General features: G+C 40.5%; 2 protein-coding genes across 6 annotated transcripts in view; one reads left to right on the forward strand and one right to left on the reverse strand.

Annotated features, from left to right (window-relative positions):
* LOC139757038 (uncharacterized) overlaps positions 1–21,051 on the reverse strand; it is a 107,250-nt gene that overhangs the window by 79,803 nt on the left and 6,396 nt on the right. The window lies entirely within an intron of this gene.
* Positions 8,311–21,051, forward strand: part of LOC139757037 (synaptic vesicle glycoprotein 2C-like) — a 73,371-nt gene continuing 60,630 nt past the window's right edge. Inside the window, exons 1-2 of one of the 4 annotated variants that reach the window (XM_071677040.1) lie at positions 8,311–8,722; positions 16,578–16,605. In XM_071677040.1, coding sequence (XP_071533141.1) covers positions 8,716–8,722; positions 16,578–16,605 — 35 coding nt within the window. In that variant the 5' untranslated portion in view covers positions 8,311–8,715. The remainder of the gene's footprint in view (positions 8,723–16,577; positions 16,606–21,051) is intronic. The other 3 variants (XM_071677043.1, XM_071677042.1, XM_071677041.1) reach the window with 3 other exon arrangements.

Genomic DNA, 21,051 nt, shown 5'->3' on the forward strand with positions numbered 1-21,051 from the left:
ATAACAAATACTACAATATTTGGCAATATTTTTTTTTCCTACGCCACCTTACTCGACGAAATATAACAAAAAAAAAAAAAACATGGCAGATGATTTTTATGCTTAAAATGAGAAGTCCTAACAGGAGGACGAATTCTACATATAGTAACAAAACTAAACCTTCCACCATCAAACTGTCTTAAAGGAACCCCACAATCACGCGCGCACCCATTACGGTTCGATTCCTGGACAGGGCAGTCGTCTCGCTTCCAGTCCAGCTGTTCATCTTCCCATGGCAGTGGTCGATGAATGGGCACCTAGCCGAGATGGATATCATAAGTATACAATTACCAATGTCATGACAGCTACCATAAATGGGCACCTAGCCGAGATGGATATCATAAGTATACAATTACCAATGTCATGACAGCTACCATAAATGGGCACCTAGCCGAGATGGATATCATAAGTATACAATTACCAATGTCATGACAGCTACCATAAATGGGCACCTAGCCGAGATGGATATCATAAGTATACAATTACCAATGTCATGACAGCTACCGTAAATGGGCACCTAGCCGAGATGGATATCATAAGTATACAATTACCAATGTCATGACAGCTACCATAAATGGGCACCTAGCCGAGATGGATATCATAAGTATACAATTACCAATGTCATGACAGCTACCATAAATGGGCACCTAGCCGAGATGGATATCATAAGTATACAATTACCAATGTCATGACAGCTACCATAAATGGGCACCTAGCCGAGATGGATATCATAAGTATACAATTACCAATGTCATGACAGCTACCATAAAAAGCGAAGATTTGAGGGTCAGCGGAAAATATAAAGTTGACTATATGGAAATTCCTAAAAATATGACTACGAGGCAAACCTAGTTAGTATTGGCTTACCTAGCCTGTCATTAGGAGGATGAATAATTGTGTTAACCTTATTTAGACGAGTACAAGGCTATGTCAGCAGGCAATAACTATAGGAATCGTTGCTCAATGTAAGGGTGATGTCTCCCAAGTAGTGAAATATTAACCTCTCGAAAAGTTCCGCTCTCTCTCTCTCTCTCTCTCTCTCTCTCTCTCTCTCTCTCTCTCTCTCTCTCTCTCTCCTCTCTCTCTCTCTCTCCGTTATTAAGGCATCCTACCTTCATATCACATCCCTCCACAAGCGTTCAATATCCTGATTAGCTGCGCCCGACGCAGGATCCACGAAGTTCTGACTGCCATATGCTCATAGCCCTGATCCTTCGGCTTACAAGAACGCAAACAAACATAGATAGTTTTTGCACCAAGAACCATATCTCGTTTTCAGTCAAAGCTTCCACCATCCAGTCAGGTGCACATTAAAGTTTCTTCACACGTCAAGATCCACCAAGGACCTTCTGACCATCAATAACTCTCACTATTGTACGTTTCTCTTGTCAAATACGCACTCATTTCCACCTCCGGTCGAGGGACTACCAGTTTTCTCAAAATTCGTAACAAGAAAGGAAGACACCATAGCAAAAAAAAATGCAAACCAACACCTATGTACTAAAAATGACTAAAAAAAAAAACTATTTCTATTTAACTTGTAACTAAAGTGTGTACTAGCTAAGAGTAAACTGTTTAGTGCATTGATACTCAACAGACAGTGGTACATATATGCACTTTGCAACCAACTTTTCAATCGATCACCCCATATTCAATATGAATTTGGCACACATATTTCCCTGACATGTATCACACTTTATTGTAAAGTCTGCAAGTTTCTGACGTGATCAGAATTCCCAGCAGCAATCCTTGGAAGCGATGATGGACGATAATTCAAGTAATTCACAGAATTCCAGACGCAAGGCACCAGTGCCGCGCAAGAATACGTGATTGCAAAGTAACTATAACCCCTCATTATCCATTACTTTTGCACCGGCACACACTAGGACGAATGAAAACAAGACAAAGAGAAAAACGAAATGAGAGTCAGTTACAGCAAACGTTCATGAGTAAGTAAAATCACTTACACAGTAATTAAATTCATACTACCCTACCTGAGCTTATTGTCAAGGACCATACAGAAAAGACGAGAGAAAAATGTCATAACATAAGACTTAGGCTGAACTTTGCCTCATATTTCGGTTAAAAAGAAAATCAATATCTTTATCTTGCCTCCCGAACGAATTTGTCTATTCCTCAGTAATTAACTCGGAAGATTTTATAAATAATACAAAACTGCGGAAGGAAAGTAAATTAGGTAAATACAGTTAAGCTGTAATGTATTCTTAAATAAAACAGCTGATGAAGGGCTGCATGAAATGAACTTAATAAAACTTACAACATATTTCCAAATGTACCGACATTTCTCCGTTCTTATATTTACAATTTCGCTTATGGCACTCCTCTTTCCCACATGCCTATGTAACATAAACCTTTGCAGAAAAAAAAAAATCCAATAATTAAAAAGTCATTGAACCCCTAATCTGGGTATGTGTGCTTGCCACGCAGGCTGACATGCGACTGAGAAGGAAGCAGCCACCAAATTCGGGTGTTCTTCGCTTCCAATTGGAGCATGAGGGTCGGGGTCGTGTCTCGATAGCGCGCTCATGCTGCACGCACAGACATGGCAATCGGATCGCAGTAATTCGTCCGCCTGATCAAGATGAATGCGTCGACGCACTTCAATTGCGCGCGCACTACGTCAGTCGCTGTCTCCAAAAGCCGTCATCGGTTGCACTAAGTACATTTGGATCGATAACATTAAATGTTTTTAACACACGTGTGCCTCATCAAACAAGCTATCATATTGTCATGAATAAAATAAATAACTTTTAAGATATTTAACTGAACTCTTACAGAAAGACTGGCGTGCATTAAATGCCATATTTTATAGAATAGCAATTTGCATTGCGATTTCAGACCGCGCATTATTTGCGGGAGTTCAGTGCACAACATTATGCGACCATCCTTACCAAAGGGTGAGCTCTTTCTCACACTGCATAACATATTTCGATCGATACTGATATCGTCCAACATCTGGAGACGCAAAATGCCGGTGATGTAATTAAAGCACAACAATAAGCGAGGGAGTCGCATGGTGTGGGGAGGTAAGAATGTCACGGGCAAGTCCAGCACATCGATCGTCGTCGGCGGCGTCACATCTCAACCCCCGTGACTCTGCAACCCCCGTAGCGTGCTGCTACCCGCGTGTCATTACCACCCCCCAGCCCCCCTAGTGTGACACCAACCCTGTAACCTAACATGGGAACCACAACCTTCGCCACAACCATGAGCTAACGATCACAGATCATGAATGGTGACAGAAATAATCCAAGGGGCAGATGACGCATATAACATACCACGGGAGGACTTCCGGGGATACAAAGGTGAACCCGGACGAGTCTGGATCTGGCGGAACAATTCAGCCATAGAACTGGTCCCTTCACTTAATGGACCACAAAAAAACTGGCGGAAAGGGTCCGGAGAAATGCAGCAGGAATGGCACCAGGACCGGGGGAATGAACCAGGAGGGAAGTCTTCGATCTGTCCACTCTGGAATGACAGGATGAACGATTTTTCTTTTTTTTTTTCTGACTGCGTTTCCCGCCTTCGCGTGGCAGCGTCAGAAAGAAAAACCGGCGTAATTTACACGCAACCACTCTTCAGTTGTCAAGCACAATGTACCGACACCCAGCACCTACCATCCGCAATCACGTCCCGGAGACTAACTATTACATGATTGACCCATGATTCAGCCCATTAACAGCACGTCGCCCCGCATATACCACAAGCCTTTCACCTTCCTGAATATTCATGCCCCCATTACCAGAGTGCCTACTCTCCTGCATCTTTCCATCCCCTCAGTCTCTTCATCCCTCTTGTTTCCATCGCACACATCCTCTTCGTCAGTCTCTCCTCATTCATCCTTTCCATCTGTCTGGACTATTTCAGTACACCGAGATCGACCTTCTCGACTAACGCTACTTCAACTCTTTAACAAAGTCAGTCTTCAGTCAAACTGCCCCAAGCTACATATCGTCTCCAGAGATTTCATTTCCACTACAACTACCATTTTCCTTTTCCTTCCCTTGCATTTAAGGTCCACGACTTTCATCAAAACAATACTACCAGGACTGCTGTGTGTGGGTTTTGCCCTCATAAACAGCGAACTTTCATTCCATATGCACCTAAACTAGAATCAACCACCCACAGTCAAGCCACAAGACGCTTCATAATCCTTAATTCAAACCCATTAACTGCAATTTGCCTCCTAAATACCATACCTCACTCTGTCAACAGTCTCTGGAGTGTTTCAATGGAGTCGATTACCAATGCCGTTTCAGCCTCAAGCAGCGGATGAAACGGCGGGAATGGGGGTGTGGGGGACTGTACAAGGTTGTCATACACTACTGTATTAGAGCACTTAGCTTTATTAACGAGAGGAAAAGTAGGTATGTTCACTGGCAGTCTAGAAGGAAACTAATTCGCTGGCTCTTTCTTGCTTTACTGCATTATATTTGTTTAACTTCAAGGAAATTCACGAACAATTATATTTTCCTAAGCTGTACTGTCCTAGGCTATACAGCGCTGATATCAACATGCGAGGTTGTATCATCCTAGGGTATACCGCCATGATATAACACTGTGATTTCCTGCGGTAAGACTGGCTTCATCTGCTATCAACGCTCACCTTTATATACACTTCCTTGCCCAAAATATCCAGAAGAATCTGAATAAACGTTAAGGTGAGGGAAGCCCACCCAAACCTAAGAGGCCTAACGACAAAATGACTTGTCACAGTGATGTTCGTACCCCATGGGCGGGCGCACGACCAACGATACATTTTGGGGCACAAAGGTGAAGTACAGGACACACACACACACACCAGACTCATGAAGGAAGAATGCATCTGAACCATAGGATAAAGTGCGTGATGGGGCCAAAGCGAACAGCACTGAGGGGAAACAGGTCTTATAACGTTCTCTCTTACTTTGAACAGCGGCTGCTTTAACACGACCAACATGCATCTCGGAAGAAGTTTTTGTGATGTCCGTATGAATGTCTGGATGATGAAATAAGATTAAATGATTGAGGCTACGACGCTCATATCCGAAAACCCGAATGGAGCAAGAATTTACTTATTCAACATCAAAAAATAGATAAATTTGGCCACTTTAATTTCGTTTTCTTTTTAGAATCAATGATTCTTTTGGCTTCATAAGCACACCAAAAAAACCTCTAGTTACGATGGCTGGCCTTATCAACAACATGCAAAAGTTATATAGATCAGTTCCTTAAAGGTTACCGATGGTAAAGTACCAAGCAATTTTCTTGCCAGCCGCTGGCTTTAGCTCAGGTTTTATACAGCACGGGTCCCCTTTGTGGTCAGCCACATCATTTAATCTAATTCCGATCTTAACTTCAAAACCTAAACAAGATTCATTTTTTTTTACTACTACTAGTGAGATTGAAGTTTTTTCTTTTCTTTTCAGCAGAAAAGCTCTACAGCTGAACTGTTTAATTGTGCTTTAATATCTTCATCTTTATGTTTCAAATGAAAAATGGCCGGTGTCGCCAACCTGGCGAGATATTATCTTTTTCGTGTATGAATTCTTCTCTGTGATTGCCCGAAGTTATGATGTCAAGTGTTGACGTTATCTCTCAAGATAATTTCAACAAATATTGTTACGCTCGCACGGCTCCTCGTAAACTTTTGGCTGTGCCAGATTTTATCGATATATATATATATATATATATATATATATATATATATATATATATATATATATATATATATATATATATATATATATGCAAAAAAGTCCAAAAGTAGCAAGTATACATAAGATGCAGATAAAACCACAAGGAAACGGAGAATACAAAGCGTCAAGCGCTTGCATATACCACATTGTCAATATTACGTAATTCTTGACAATCCAATATACGAAAGCGCTTGAGACTGTATTTTTCGTTTCCTCGTAGTGTAAGCTCAAACTGGCGGACTCTAGTAATATATATATATATATATATATATATATATATATATATATATATATATATATATATATATATATATAGTTAGTTACTGTTTCCATTTTGGACTTTGTGATCGTGTAGTGTAAGTGTGTAGGTGTTGACGTGAACAGTCCGAGTCATTATACTACTGTATCACAAATTAAGCCCTATTAGAATGACGAAAATTCGGTGTGCATCAGTATAGCTCATTAGGGGAAATTACTCGCGAGCTGTTTTTAGGTTTAAACACAAGCACAGAGTTTTTTTTACTGCAAGTTACAGTCTACAACTCTGTCCGCTATGACACACACACACACACACAGGATATTGCGTTACGGCAGTTCATAACTGTTATCGGCGTCCAACTTTGTATGCTCTTTAGGAGAACACGGTAACAAGCGATGAATGTAACCCCATCCGCGCCGTGGGTTTATTAGCAATAGTAAGATTGCTCGTACCCCGCGGACGGGCGTACAACCAATGGTGCACTGGGTACCAATATATATACATACCAATTCACGTCATACATACCAATTCACGACGTCATGTATCCGTTTATCGGTCTACCCTCAAAGGGAGGATGAACTACCGTGCTGGCTGTGAGGCAGCCGACAATTTCGTAAGATATTGACAAAGACAAACGCGTTTGACCGAGACAGTTACGCATAACGACAGTCACTCGAACTTACCTCTGGAGGAATGAACTTGAAGTTACACGCTAAACTTACAGGGAATATCAACACAGTCTTAAAGTATTTACAGATGGCTGTAGACTATACTGACATTCTTACGTCTACCCTCTCAAGAAATCCCAAGAATGTATTATCTGACTGTTCTCTACACTTAGGTAAGCGGGCTGGGTGTGTCTGCAGTGATGATGAAGAACATGTGTGTGCGTGTGTGTGTGTGTGTGTGTGTGTTCCAGAGCGCTTACACCACAACACTGGACACGTACCAGACAGCGTCAACTGGCTGGTATTAATACTGCAACTGACCATCTTGTCAACACTGGTCACAATGGCCGGTTACCTGACTCGCTGAGTGCCCCTGCCTCGCTTAGCTCCTATAAAAGCACGACTGTACGACTCGTTAGTATGACGGTTCGATCCCTGGAGCACGACGGTACGACCCACTGGGTATTCACAGCCTAATGACCCTAACCCTACAGGGACAGGTGGACTGAAGAACCAGGCGGGGGTGCTTGGGGCCTAGACAGCTGTGCGGGGGTGGGCGAGCGTTGGAAACATGGATGACGTGCATGGCTACGGTATTTGCTTTGTTATCAGACGTCTCCTTCCACGTGAGAAGCTGAGGACAAAGGTGGTCAAGAAAAATTAAAATATATATTAGTTTAGTGTAAGGGATGACTAAAATGGTATAAGAACGGATACGGTGAATGCCGGCAGATTACAAAGATTTAAAAATTTTGATGGTAAAGAAAGTACAATAGACAGGGCCCAACGAATGTAAAACACACACACACACACACACATATATATATATATATATATATATATATATATATATATATATATATATATAATATATATATATATATATATATATATATATATATATATATATATATATATATATATATATATATATTCATTTTATTACACTTAATCGCTGTTCCCTGCTTCAGCGAGATAGTGCCAGGAAACAGACAAAGAATGGCCCATCCATTTCATGTGTGGTGGGGTGGCGACGTAAATGGATGAAGGCAGCAAGTATGAATTTGTGCATGTGTATATATGTAAATGTCTGTGTATGTATATATGTGTATACATTCAAAGGTATAGGTATGTATATGTACGTGTGTGGGCGTTTATGTATATACATGTGTATGTGGGTGGGTTGGGCCATTCTTTCGTCTGTTTCCTTGCGCTACCTCGCTAACGCGGGAGAAAGCGACCAAGTGTAATGAACGATATATATATATATATATATATATATATATATATATATATATATATATATATATATATATATATATATATGTGTGTGTGTGTGTGTGTGTGTGTGTGTAACCGCGCGATAAACCTGACCTGCCTAAAGATGCTCATGCTTGTCTGCAATATAGCTTCCCTGTCTTAACTTCCTATGACCAGTTTGTAACAGGATACAACTAATTCGTCCAGACGTCTATATGTCATACCTAACGGGGACGCGTCTGGTGCTGGTTGTCATCTCTTGATATGTTACAATCCGAGTATAAAGAAGACACGTAATAGATTAGCCTAGCCAGGACACGGAGGTTAGCAATAATACGGTGGGCGGCCACGTCCAGTTATTGGCTGGCGAGATAGTGGCAACAGCTGGAGTCTGGTGCAGGCGATCGGTCGCCCCCCAAGATGGTCCAAACTGTTGCTCGCGCGCCCTTCGCCGCTACTCTACCACGGTCTTAGGGGGTTGTTCCTACTCTCCCGCTCCTCCCCACGACGATCTGATTCCTTCATGTGACACAGGAACTGTGCAGCACACCTCAAGGACAAGGAAAAACGTGTGTATTAACCGTCCAGCGGGTCTAGGTGCGCGCGCAGGTGTAGGCCAGTCAGCGCGCACGGAAAGGCAACCGCGCCACCAGGCAGGCAGCAGTGAGGTGTTCCGGACGGCCCTGCCGCTGAGAACCTGCTAGCCTAGTCTCAAGTGCCGTGTGTCTTCCCCCCCTTCGTCTCGCCTCTGCCAGCCTCCGCCTGTCCACCGCTGCTCAACCATAACATGGAAGGTAGGCATTGCATCCAATGTGTCGTACTGGCCATGGGAAGAATCGATGGCTAGGAGGGAGGGGAGGGAGGGAGGGGAAGAGGGCAGCAGCCGCCACCGCCGTCCAGAGTGAGTGCAGAGCTTCCCCTCGTCTGCTGTCCGCCCACCTGTCACCAGCCAGACCACGGCACTTGTACGAAGACCATTTCCCCCAAATAAGACACTAAATTGTTGCATCTACCTAAAAAAAAAAGATCATAGACCGAGTGAGAATTGGTCAACTGGATAGAAAATGGAAAAAAAAATATCTTTCCTATGGTCAGTGTTTTGAAATTTGCGTGGGTGGCTAATGTTCTTGCGTAACAGGAACTGTTTACACGGCTAGGCTCTATGGAGAGGGGTAGATATACGTGCAACATATAACTCTACTCTTTTGTGATATACTATTTTTTTTTTCATTAATCCCCTTTTCATCTTTGTCAACGACAGGGAGTAAGATGCTTCATAAAAAACACAAAAAACAAACGAACACGCTAATCACCAAATGTCATTATAGATTACATCTGCAAGATCGATGAAAATAGTGTTATCACAACATGGCAACTGTTTTCTCCGTCCGTCTTGAGCGAAACTTTCTCCAACCTTTAAAAAAAAAACCTAAAACGACTAGAATAAATGCTTACGTAGCCTCAACCACCTTAACATTACGTATGAAGGAGAGTATGTAACTAGTAGACTAGGTTATTGAACTAAAACCTAGAGAACAAATAAAATATTTACTCCCAAGTCAACTGCGGCGAAAGACCCAGAAAGCAACTTTAGGTTAGGACCACAACCACGACATTCAGACCGGCAAACACGAGGACGGGTTTGTCGCCTTTACCACACCACTGACCCACCACCATGCATCTGTCTACAACACTACACATACACCCATATTTATACACAAACACAGGGTTATGACTGCGACTTCTTTGCCTTATTTCTCTTCTTACCTCTCTGATATATATATATATATATATATATATATATATATATATATATATATATATATATATATATATATATATATATATATGGTGTCCTTGTTCGTTCATTTTTAATGGCAGGGTTGCTGTTACCTTAAAGAAGAACGACCATAAATTTAGGGTTACATCCACAGGATTGACAAACACAAGATCAAAGTTACAGGTGAAGAGTGCATTTCTAAGTCATAAAACGCAGACTGGTTTTAAGGATTTTAGTCCAAGTGGACTGTAAAATCTAATTCACGAAACATCGAAATTCTATTTTGCACTTAAGAGTGCAACAAAACATGGCGCGCTGTGTGTAAGCTGAAGACGGGTGTGGGTGTGCTGGATTTACACTGATCGCCAACTTTACCATGGCTTCCGTGGAACGGAACCCTTCGTTAATAGACTGTATTCAATCTGCACGGCGCCGTGGCTTATCTACATCTTAAGGGAGCGAAGTGACTTCTTGACGAGGGGAAGATATGCCGCTCTCGCTCGTCAGTCAAGAACCACAGAATCCTCTGCAACCGCTTGAAAACTGTAGTAAAACATTTCTATTTAAAGAAAATAGAAAATTAATCGATCCGTGACTGCTGGACTATGTATGCGATGCAGGAAAAACGAACATTAGCTATGCATACGAGTAAAAACTTCCAAGATCGTATAAAGCAGGTCACCCGTGAGCTAAACCACGCCCACTTGACGAGCCCCATCTATTAGGAGCTGGATGAACCAACGGCCGCCAACAATAGGTATGTGCGAACGCTACAGTCTGCTGCCCGCTTGCTTATTCATAATGTGTTGTCAATGTACGACATATGGTGCAGATTCTGGCTTGAGGACTTGGCAAGAAGTCGATAGCCAATGTATCCAGTAATTCAGAGCAAATATAGACATTGTTCCCTATACCTCTGGAAGAACAGGACCGAGACCATTCAGATTTGGAAACCTTGAATGATTATTCCACAAAAACAGGAATATAAAAGTATGAACAATATATGGGTTCAAGCTATTTCATGTCCCTGTACTCAAAACATTTTAAAATACTGTTCTACACTATATAAAAACAGTTTCTGTAAGACTTTTAAGATAATTAAAATCATCGCATTCCTAATAGCATCGTGATTTTCGGGTTTGAGAGTGGAAATAAAATACATTATTTTCCACTGGGCACTGGGCCAAGTTTTTGCCCAAAAAGTGACTCAGGTTATGATGGACGAGTTATGGTGGGTGTGGCTTGTTGTGAATTACTGTGGACGTGGGTTGTACTATGTTATGGCGGGTGTGTACAGTGTTATGGTAGGCTTGGGTTATAGTGTGTTCTGGGGGAGGGGGTGTAGGTTGGTGTGAGTTTCGGTGGACGTGGGTTTAGTTTTACAATGAACGTGGATAGCAATGAGTTATGACTATACTCTCTTATCTACATCAGCTTGAATTTCCTATCTATATCAGCTTTCCTCTACTTTTTTTATATATATAAATCGGAGATCAACATCATATTACTTTATCTATATCGAAGATCAATGCTATAAATCCATGTCCCTTGTAGTACTCATACCACAACCGGTTCAGACTTGTTCCTTTTGTTACCACCTTGAATTTTTCGTCAGTTATGAAACCAGACCTTCAGGTCTTCCTGTATTTGCCCACCAAACCTCGGTCACTGTATGCCTTATTTTCACAGGCTTAAGTTACTTCCAGTTTTCTCATTTTGTCCTTGAACTCAGTGCTACAATGTTCCTTGTGTGTGTGTGCTAAGGCGCCGATCGACTTTTCGTGTTTACCACGTTTTCCTATTTCACCTTTATCGTCTGATGTACGTCTTTACAGAGTTGATATAAGGCAAATGACCACCGCAATATGTCTAAGCGTACAATCGATATAATGCCCTTAAAATAATAATAATAATAATAATAATAATAATAATAATAAAAACGAAGGATGTCTACAGGGAGCTGGCCTAACAACACAAAAGAATAAAACAAAGCAGAGTTTTAAAAAATACGTTGGACACAAGGGGCAGGTTTGCTGTTATGATGCAATTATCAGGTGTTATAATTCCACTTAATTCAGTTATGGTCAGGCGATGATGACGTGTGGAGCACAGACTCCTGGGAACAGTCGCACGAATCCTATACTAAAATGTACGACCTGACCCCTCCCGTTCATCCCGAGGTGCTACGCTCTACCTGACGCCTCCCTCGGCTCAACCCTAACGCCTTCCGTTCCTCCCTTGTATGTAAAATTGTCACAGGTTTACATGACTATTTTTCAAAGAATATATATATATATATATATATATATATATATATATATATATATATATATATATATATATATATATATATATTTAACCACTTGAACACGAAGAAGCTACGAACGATCCCTGGATATGATGACTTTTGACCTCACCCCCTAAGCTTCGTAGCATCAGGCTCAAAGATTACTGGCGTCTTAAAGGACGACCACATAATTGACAACTTGGTTACAACGCCATAATTTCATAAACCCCACCCACTCAATCTCTATTGAAGAATATAAGATATGGCAAATTGCTTAACAAGTGCTGCTATATTAACTAAAACAGAGATCTCTCCTGTTCTACATCGGGACATCTACTAAAACCAATACATAATATATTCTCCATAATCAATGATGCAAGGTTTCATATTTAAGAAATATGACGATAATAAATTAGGAAAACACCGACAATCCTGACCCAGCAGCGAGTAAGGCGTCTGATGATATCCAGTTAGGTTAGTAAGATTGAAGAGTATATTTACTGAGTGTATCGAGATAGTATGTCCAGTTTCATAAAAGCTGATTATTCATATTAGAGAAAACACAACTGACAGATTACAGTATGTGTCTGTGTTCGAACTTCTAAATATGGAACCAAAAACAAGATCTACAACATGAAGAGATAACGAATTTCTCGAATATTAAACGTATTCTTCCTGGAATCATTCTTAATGTAGTGTTCCATTGCTCAATATTGCTGCTATCACAATCATTATTTTCATTTACCACTAATATCACAGAGTTCATCAGTGGAACAACAAATATGTGTAAATATAAAGTTAAGCTCTGACTGCATCACTTCATGCCATCACTAGAGCTGTTTTGCTTAACACTTTATCAAGATATATGGAGTGTTATAAAATATTGACTTCTGATATCTGTAAATAGTTTTTACCCAAGTATCAATAACCTAATAAGGTAAAAAAAAAATTGTGTTACGGTGGGTCATGGTTATCGCAGACGTGTAAGTGTAAACCACGGTGGGTATGGTTTTGCTAGATTTTCTAGAATATGTATACGAAAAAAAAAAAATTAACCGTGCGGCGGCGATGCCAAATTCGAAAGTGGTGCAGGCCCCGAGGGTGTGTCGACGTGGTGAGAGCACGGACAAGCGACACCAGTAAGGCTTCCCAATGTTGCAGGGAGAGAGAGAGAGAGAGAGAGAGAGAGAGAGAGAGAGAGAGAGAGAGAGAGAGAGAGAGAGAGAGAGAGAGAAGTCAACTTTCGAATATCAAGAACGATCAAGGGTGTCATTTTTTTTATATTTATCAATATCACCTCATAACACTATTGGCTATTTTAATAAGGAAGGTAAAGTTAATTCCCACTGGTATCTAATCAACACAATCTAAAAAAAAGAAAAAAAAAATCACAAGTCTGGAACAATCCAGATTGGCGTCGGCCGTCCGGATGATGATAAAACCAAGGAGACGACGGTCTAGCCTAACCCGATCGCGTTGCAACACAGACCGGCCGACGACTGACAAGTGTTTATTGGATCAACGTTGTATATTAGCTTTAAGGGAAGCTCTTCAGGATTCTACTACTGCTGACAGCACTACGGTAAATGCGGCTTAACGTTTTCCGTCTGTACACGCAGGGAAAAAAAATTGCCGTCTTGAGTACAGTGTGTGCGTGTTATACGTCCAGACCCCAGGAAGGTTATTAAACCAGAAATAGTAAACTACACTTTAATGTTACACAATTCCGAATTGTATGAGGAGAAGGCTTATTTAGTATTAGTAACTTACTGTTTTCTTGTATAATACTCAGACAAAACTGGATGCAATATATTCTTTATTTCCAGTTTTCTTGAATAAAGATGCTTTTCCCTTTAAAAGAAAAATATCGTCAGAAACCTATGTAGAGAGGAACATTTCTACACGAGTCAAAAGTCTTACGATCACTAATCCAAGAAGTGTTGCAATCTCTTGCACAGTTGTTGTATCAGCAGTACGATGCCAGACCCACTTTGTAATCGATTGTGTGTGTGTGTGTGTGTGTGTGTATATATATATATATATATATATATATATATATATATATATATATATATATATATATATATATATATATATATATAGTTTTAACTACGAGCTCTAAGGACAAGTCGACCCTTGAGAATGATGGCCTAGCCCTTCACCTTTAAGGTTCGGGTCAAGGCCAGCCTATCATACCCAAAGATCTTGCCCATGAGGTTATTGCTTTCGATATATTTTCAGGCCTTTGTAGCCCTTCCTTTCACATTCAGTGAACTGACTAATTGTTACATTTAGAAAAAAAAAATCGCAGCTGAAACATAAGTTCTGCAATACGGTGAATAACTAAGAACATTCAAATATGTTCAAAAGGCCGTTGATTTGGTATGAATAAACGCAAACTAGTCTTTCCATCAGCATTCACTGAAATCGATCAAAATCTATTCCTCATTTCCCAGCCGAGAACTATCTTCGTCAACGAATTCCTCATTTAGTTTAAACCTCCATGAAGTCCCGTTTTATACCTTAACCATTTTGTGCCAGGTAACACTAGACGTAAACCGAGCACGTCCTCTCAGTCGTCTGGAAATGTCTGGGTAACGAGACAGCCTTTTTTTTTTCCCCCTCTGAGTCACCAAAACACCATCGACGCGCGACGTTCACGAGAGTCACGTTTTCTGTGAGCTCTCACGAGCTGACAACATAAGCAAAGCTAGAGTGCAATGTAGGAGTAATTACGATAGATCCTTTGACACTATAACAGGATGTAATTGCGTCGCTAGATTTAATGATCATGAACAACTGAATGGCACGTACCTCAGAATCACTACCATAACGGTTTAGAACACACCAAAACTATGATCATGGTTGATGATGTGGACTAGGTAACGTTACAGTACGACGTAACAGCAAAATAGGTTACAAAATAGAAAAACGATTTTGAATAGGAGCTCGGAAATATGTACAGTTAAATCACCTACATCATGTATACTGTAATCAACGAACATACACACACACACACACACATATATATATTTCTTCTTTCATACTATTCGCCATTTCCCGCGTCAGCGAGGTAGCGTTAAGGACAGAGGACTGGGCCTCTGAGGAAACATCCTCATCCAGCCCCCTTCTCTGTTCCATCCTTTGGAGAAAAAAAGAAAAAAAAAAAGGGGGGGGGGAGGATTTCCAGCCCCCCCCGCTCCCTTCCCTTTTAGTCGCCTTCTACGACACGCAGGGAATACGTGGGAAGTATTCTTTCTCCCCTATCCACAGGGAATATATATATATATATATATATATATATATATATATATATATATATATATATATATATATATATATATATAGCAAAAGATGGGGAGAATGAAGAGCTGGATTGGCTGGGCCGACTGCCCTGACTGTAAATCAAGCCTCGGTGGGCAACGTCATTACACAAGGAAGGCAGAATTACCACTACACCACGAAAGCTCAGGCGTAAGTTCCATTGCATGGTAGGTCAAAAATGGGCAGATTCAAAATTATCGATGATGAATAGACATCATTGAATGTCACAGGGAAGGGGAAAGCAATAATGTATATGGGAAATGAAACAAGAAGATTCAACCGTTCATATTTCCATATATCACTAAAGCGCTCGAATCTTCGTGCTTCACTTTTTCTTGTGACTGTCAGCATATTCTTTACTCACGTGTTCCATTGTGATTTATCTGCATATATATATATATATATATATATATATATATATATATATATATATATATATATATATATATATATATATATATATATTCTTGTGACTGTCAGCATATTCTTTACTCACGTGTTCCATTGTGATTTATCTGCATATATATATATATATATATATATATATATATATATATATATATATATATATATATAAACAGTACCTATTTCTAAGTACTGTTGTTACCCAAGAACACTTAAAAGAGGCTCCTGCAGCCAGAGGCTGCGCTACTTCCAATAGTAGGGAAATATGGACTCCTCTGAATTGAGTTCTTTGACAGAAATGTACTCCAAATGACATACATTAGCTGATTTTCTGTGACACTGTGAATTTTTACACCAAAAATTGTGGAAAGGGGATTTTTCATACGAGTTTTCGTTATTATTCAGCACCTGCAAATACTATACTTAAGGATATCAAGTCTGCAGAATATTTGTAGGTAAAGCTGAATAATATATGGTTTCAATACACTTGATTTAAACTTTTTTAATGGTTAAAACCTTTAGATCTAAGTTTTGGATATATATATATATATATATATATATATATATATATATATATATATATATATATATATATATATATATATATATATATATATTATATTTTTACAATAGAATGACCATATTTTTGTAAGCTGCATGTAAACATTGATATGTATGTTAAATTACTGATGTTATAATGTAAGACTAAATTTTTGAGGCCCTTCAATTGCCCTGGATGCATGTAACTGACAGATATTGCTATGATCTGTTGAAGGGTATGTCATGCATTGTAGTGTAGTTCCCCCAAGAATATCTTGTGCTTTGTACTTACTCCGTTTTCTCTCATTTTAAGGTTTAGACCACCACCATTCTCCCCCAGTGTAAGTTGCCCTTCTTTCTTGCTAATCTTCCTTACCTTAGTTCTTTACTGATCAGATTTTTTCTTATACCGTAGTTACATTAGCAGTTATAATCGTATGCTGCAAATGTATGCTGGCATTTCACTGTAATTTTTATCATTTAGGCCTGTTTTACTTCTGCTATCTTTGGCTCTCATTGTAATGTATGATCATTACTCTTCATTAATCTCATTATATATGCATTTATGGAATTATTGATTTTTTTTTTCCAGTAACTGCGTGGATGGAATTTTTTTCCAACAAATATCTTTCATCAGAACTTGCATGTCACAGTGCTGGGGTGTGTTTCTGTATGTACATTTCCTGTCAAAAAAAAAAAAAAAAAAAAAAAACTGGCCATCTAATGTTTCGTGGATCCCTTTCCTTTTTCAATCATTAAAGGTTCCATCAGTGTTTTACTGTCTAATGGAGATTCCGACCTGGACTATCACTTTCTATATCAATATATCAAAACTACTCGCCCTATGCTTCAAAATGATACTGGGGTCCTTAATAAGAAGGGTTCCTATGTTTTCGCTCGTGTATTCTTTAAACAATAAACTCCAACTGCTACCACTTGCCCCTCTCTGGCTGAACTAAGACCTTAGATTTCCATCTCTACATGAACCTAAAAAAAACTTTCCACCTTCACATCTACCAAGACCTCTGTTCCAAACCCCACGTGAACTCATTACCTTTAAGTTCCACTTCCACAAACAATGATTTTGGACTTCCATCTTCAAATATTGGTCAGACCTTAGTTGTCCACCTATATGCAACTTAAAGCTCAAAATTTTCAATTTTCCCGTAACTTTAAAATCTTTTTCATTCATACTAACTTTAAGACCTTAACTTCCTACCTTCATTAAGCACCCTACATTGCTCGGACCCTGGCCAGAATCGTAATAACCCAAACACAAAAATTTCCTACTCCATTATCCTACGATCTTAACTCTGGGCCTCCACACCACATCTTTCAACCTCTACACTACATCCAAGCCTAATCCTAAACCACACTTTTAGCCGATGTAGTTATGCTTCACTTCCACATGACCAGAGTTTTACCTCTTGGTATTTACACTCGTAACAAAAGCGGAGAGTCATTAGACCCAGCGTCCCCAGCACTGGACACAAGAGACCGTTCGCTGTGCTAAACTAACAAAGCTGGGCAATCTTCGCCGCTTCTAAACCTAACCTTCCTACCCTCTATCGATGCAGTTCCAATTTTTGCTATGCACCCACGCTGTAGCAACTAGGCTGTGCTTTTCCTTTCTTTTTTTCCCCTTTATCCATTTAAGCCAATTTCATCCTTACTTTAACTGAGACAGAAAAAAAATAACCAGTAAATCAGTTTTTTTCTCTTCAAAAAATCAAGGATGAACTGTGGCCATGTGGCTCCTAACTGCCTGAGTTACAATCTTCTTTTTGCTATGTTTAGCCATCTCTCGCAGCCTGAGCAAATAGCTGTTCACATTTGGCATGACTTCCAAAGAACAGGAGCGAGATACACTCCGCCAGCAGGCGTTACAATGCCTGCCTAGTACTTACCCTGTTTCAACTGTCTGCCAAATTCAGATCAGCACCTTTGTCACACACGAATGTCGAAGCTGAGAGAATTTTACGTCCCGGTCAGCTTGATGCTCAGGCTGTGCATCTTGTCCTGTGTCACCTGAATAAATAAACCGTGAGTTTCCTTCCTCCTGGCCAGCTCAGTGCCTTGGCTCGCTGGAGGATATTGGCAACATCGTGGAAGGAGGCTGGAGTCTGTCGTTAATCAAATTTAGGTTTCCTAGTTTAAATTAGATGCTAAAGCCTGGTTGGTATAGGTGATTAAGCTAAGCTTGGTTGGTATAGAGATTTAAGCTAAGTTTGATTGTAAAAGATGATTTAAGTTAGGCTAGCTTAGCTTAGATATCCAGTAATCCATGCGAACTAGTCCGCCTCCGTCCACGATAGTGCAAAAAACCTCCGCATCTGAGCTCCTGTTTACCCAACAAGGGTATGTGTTTGTGTGTGTGTGTGTCTGTGTACTCTAGCTGTCCCTACTGTGACCGAACACCTGTCAGTCCACTGTCCTCTGTCGACTCCTCAAAACAGTACTAGTACTTGCCTTAAAATCAGTGTGACGAGTGGCAATGTCCATATATCTATCCAGAACCTTTAAACAGAGCAGGTAGAACGTCTTAATCGTGTGTACTTTTGCTTCAAATTTTATCTGAAAGCAGCGAACTCTTGATTCTTAAAAGCTTTCAAACTACGTTTGTCTGTTTCACACTATGCTATGACTAGGGAAGTACAACTACAGCCAAGAACAGTGGTGCTCTCCCGAGAAATCTTACTCCACACAAAAAACACATCTTGAAACACCGTCTTCTTTCCATTTACCACACTTTGTTACATTGTCGCAAGATGGCTTCCTCCTCACCCCTATATTCCTTTGAAAACTTACATTTCGGCTTCTGCCTTCTCTCCCCTGATAAACTGCTCGAGGACGACGGTACGTCCCTTGAGTATAACGGTACGGCCCAAGGGTGCGATGACCATCATACCTCCGGGTTGAACCGTCGTGCTCAAAGCTCGTAAGGTCAAGCTCAAGTGACGCCCACCCCGACAAGAAGTTTAAGGCACTAAACTCTTGAAACATGAACCAACGTACATCTCTCGCTAACTCCCTTCTGTTGTGACATTCTATGCCCAGGGCTCCCCCTTCTGAGTTATCTGTTATAATGTCAAATGTTTTTTTTTCTTTCTCCCATGTGTTCGTTCTGTCCTTACATCTGTTCTTTTCTCCATACTCCCACTTGTTCACTAAAGTGTTCACTCCTACTCGTTCATTCTCTCCAACTTATTCCTTACTCTTGTATTTCCCCAAGTGCCGAGTCTCTCTCTCTCTCTCTCCTAGCCTTCCACGGGGACAGTTTTCCCCTTCCTTGCAAATATTAATTCCTCCGCTGTTACGTGTGTTCAATCCTTCTATCTTTCACATGTATTCATTCTCTTACTCTCACATGGTCTTTCTCTTACTTCCTCCCGTGTTTATTCCCTACGTGTTATACTTTATCCTACGTATTCATTCTTCCTCTTCCACATATTCAATCTTCCCCTCCCACGTGTTCATTCTTCCCCTCCCACGTGTTCATTCTTCCCCTCCCACGTGTTCATTCTTCCCCTCCCAGTGTTCATTCTTCCCCTCCCACGTGTTCATTCTTCCCCTCCCAGTGTTCATTCTTCCCCTCCCACGTGTTCATTCTTCCCCTCCCACGTGTTCATCTTCTCCCCCGCGGATTCTTAGCTCCCCACCTGGGTGTTCGTTCTTCCTCCCCAGGTGCTCACTATTCCCTCCCTATATTCATTCTGTCCCTCACACGTAGTCATTCCGGTTCAATACTCCTCCCTGCCTACATGTTCATTCTTCCATTCCTGTGTTCACTCTTCCGCCACGGTGTTTACTGCTTTCCATCCGAGGTTTGCATCACTTATTCAGTCTATCCGCCACACGTGTTCATTTTTCTGCCTTGTTCAATGTTCCCCTCAATATTCACTCTTCCCCTTCCGTTTTCATTTTTCCGAGTTCATTCTTCCTCCTCCAAGTGTTCATTGTTGTTACAACATGTTCATTCCCTCCAGGGTATGTTCACCCCTATCATTCTTCAGCTCCCCCGTGTTCAATCTTCCCTCTTCCATCCATTCTTCCTATGCTATCTGAAGTCCTTCTTCTCTTCCACACGTTGTCTTTCCCTCCTACACGTTCATTCTCTCTTCCGTAAACATGTTTGTTTCAGGTTCATTTTCCTTTCCTACGTCTTCATGACTCCCCTCATCCACCTGTTCATTCATCCCCTCGTCCACGCGTTCATTCTCTTCGTCCCCTTGGTGTACGTTCTTCCCCTCATCCACGTCGTCGCTCTTCCCCTCATCCAGGATTTCATTTTTCGGCTTTCCCCTTCTCTCTCTCTCTCTCTCTCTCTCTCTCTCTCTCTCTCTCTCTCTCTCTCTCTCTCTCTCTCTCTCTCTCTCTCTCGCTGGTTCATTTTTCTGCTGGCATAAGTATCAAGTCCATTCTGAGCCAAGGGTCAATATATATATATATATATATATATATATATATATATATATATATATATATATATATATATATATATATATATGTATAAAGCTTCCCATAACTTATGCTATAACTGAAACTCGAGAGCCTGTTTCACATTTTTCAATTCTCTATCACAGAAAACGCAAAAATAATGTAATTTCATAGTTTCAATTACGGAAGCTCGTTGCTATTCCACTAAAACATTCACATTACCAGTTTGCTATAATCAAATTAATTTGTTGAAATTAATACCTTATGGTGTCCACATTGTTGATCAGTCCGGCACCAAAGTCGAAGATCGCGAAGCTAAACCATATATTCCGACCCGTGGCTGCGGACTA

This window comes from Panulirus ornatus, chromosome 24 (assembly GCF_036320965.1).
Source record: "Panulirus ornatus isolate Po-2019 chromosome 24, ASM3632096v1, whole genome shotgun sequence".
Lineage (NCBI taxonomy): Eukaryota > Metazoa > Arthropoda > Malacostraca > Decapoda > Palinuridae > Panulirus > Panulirus ornatus.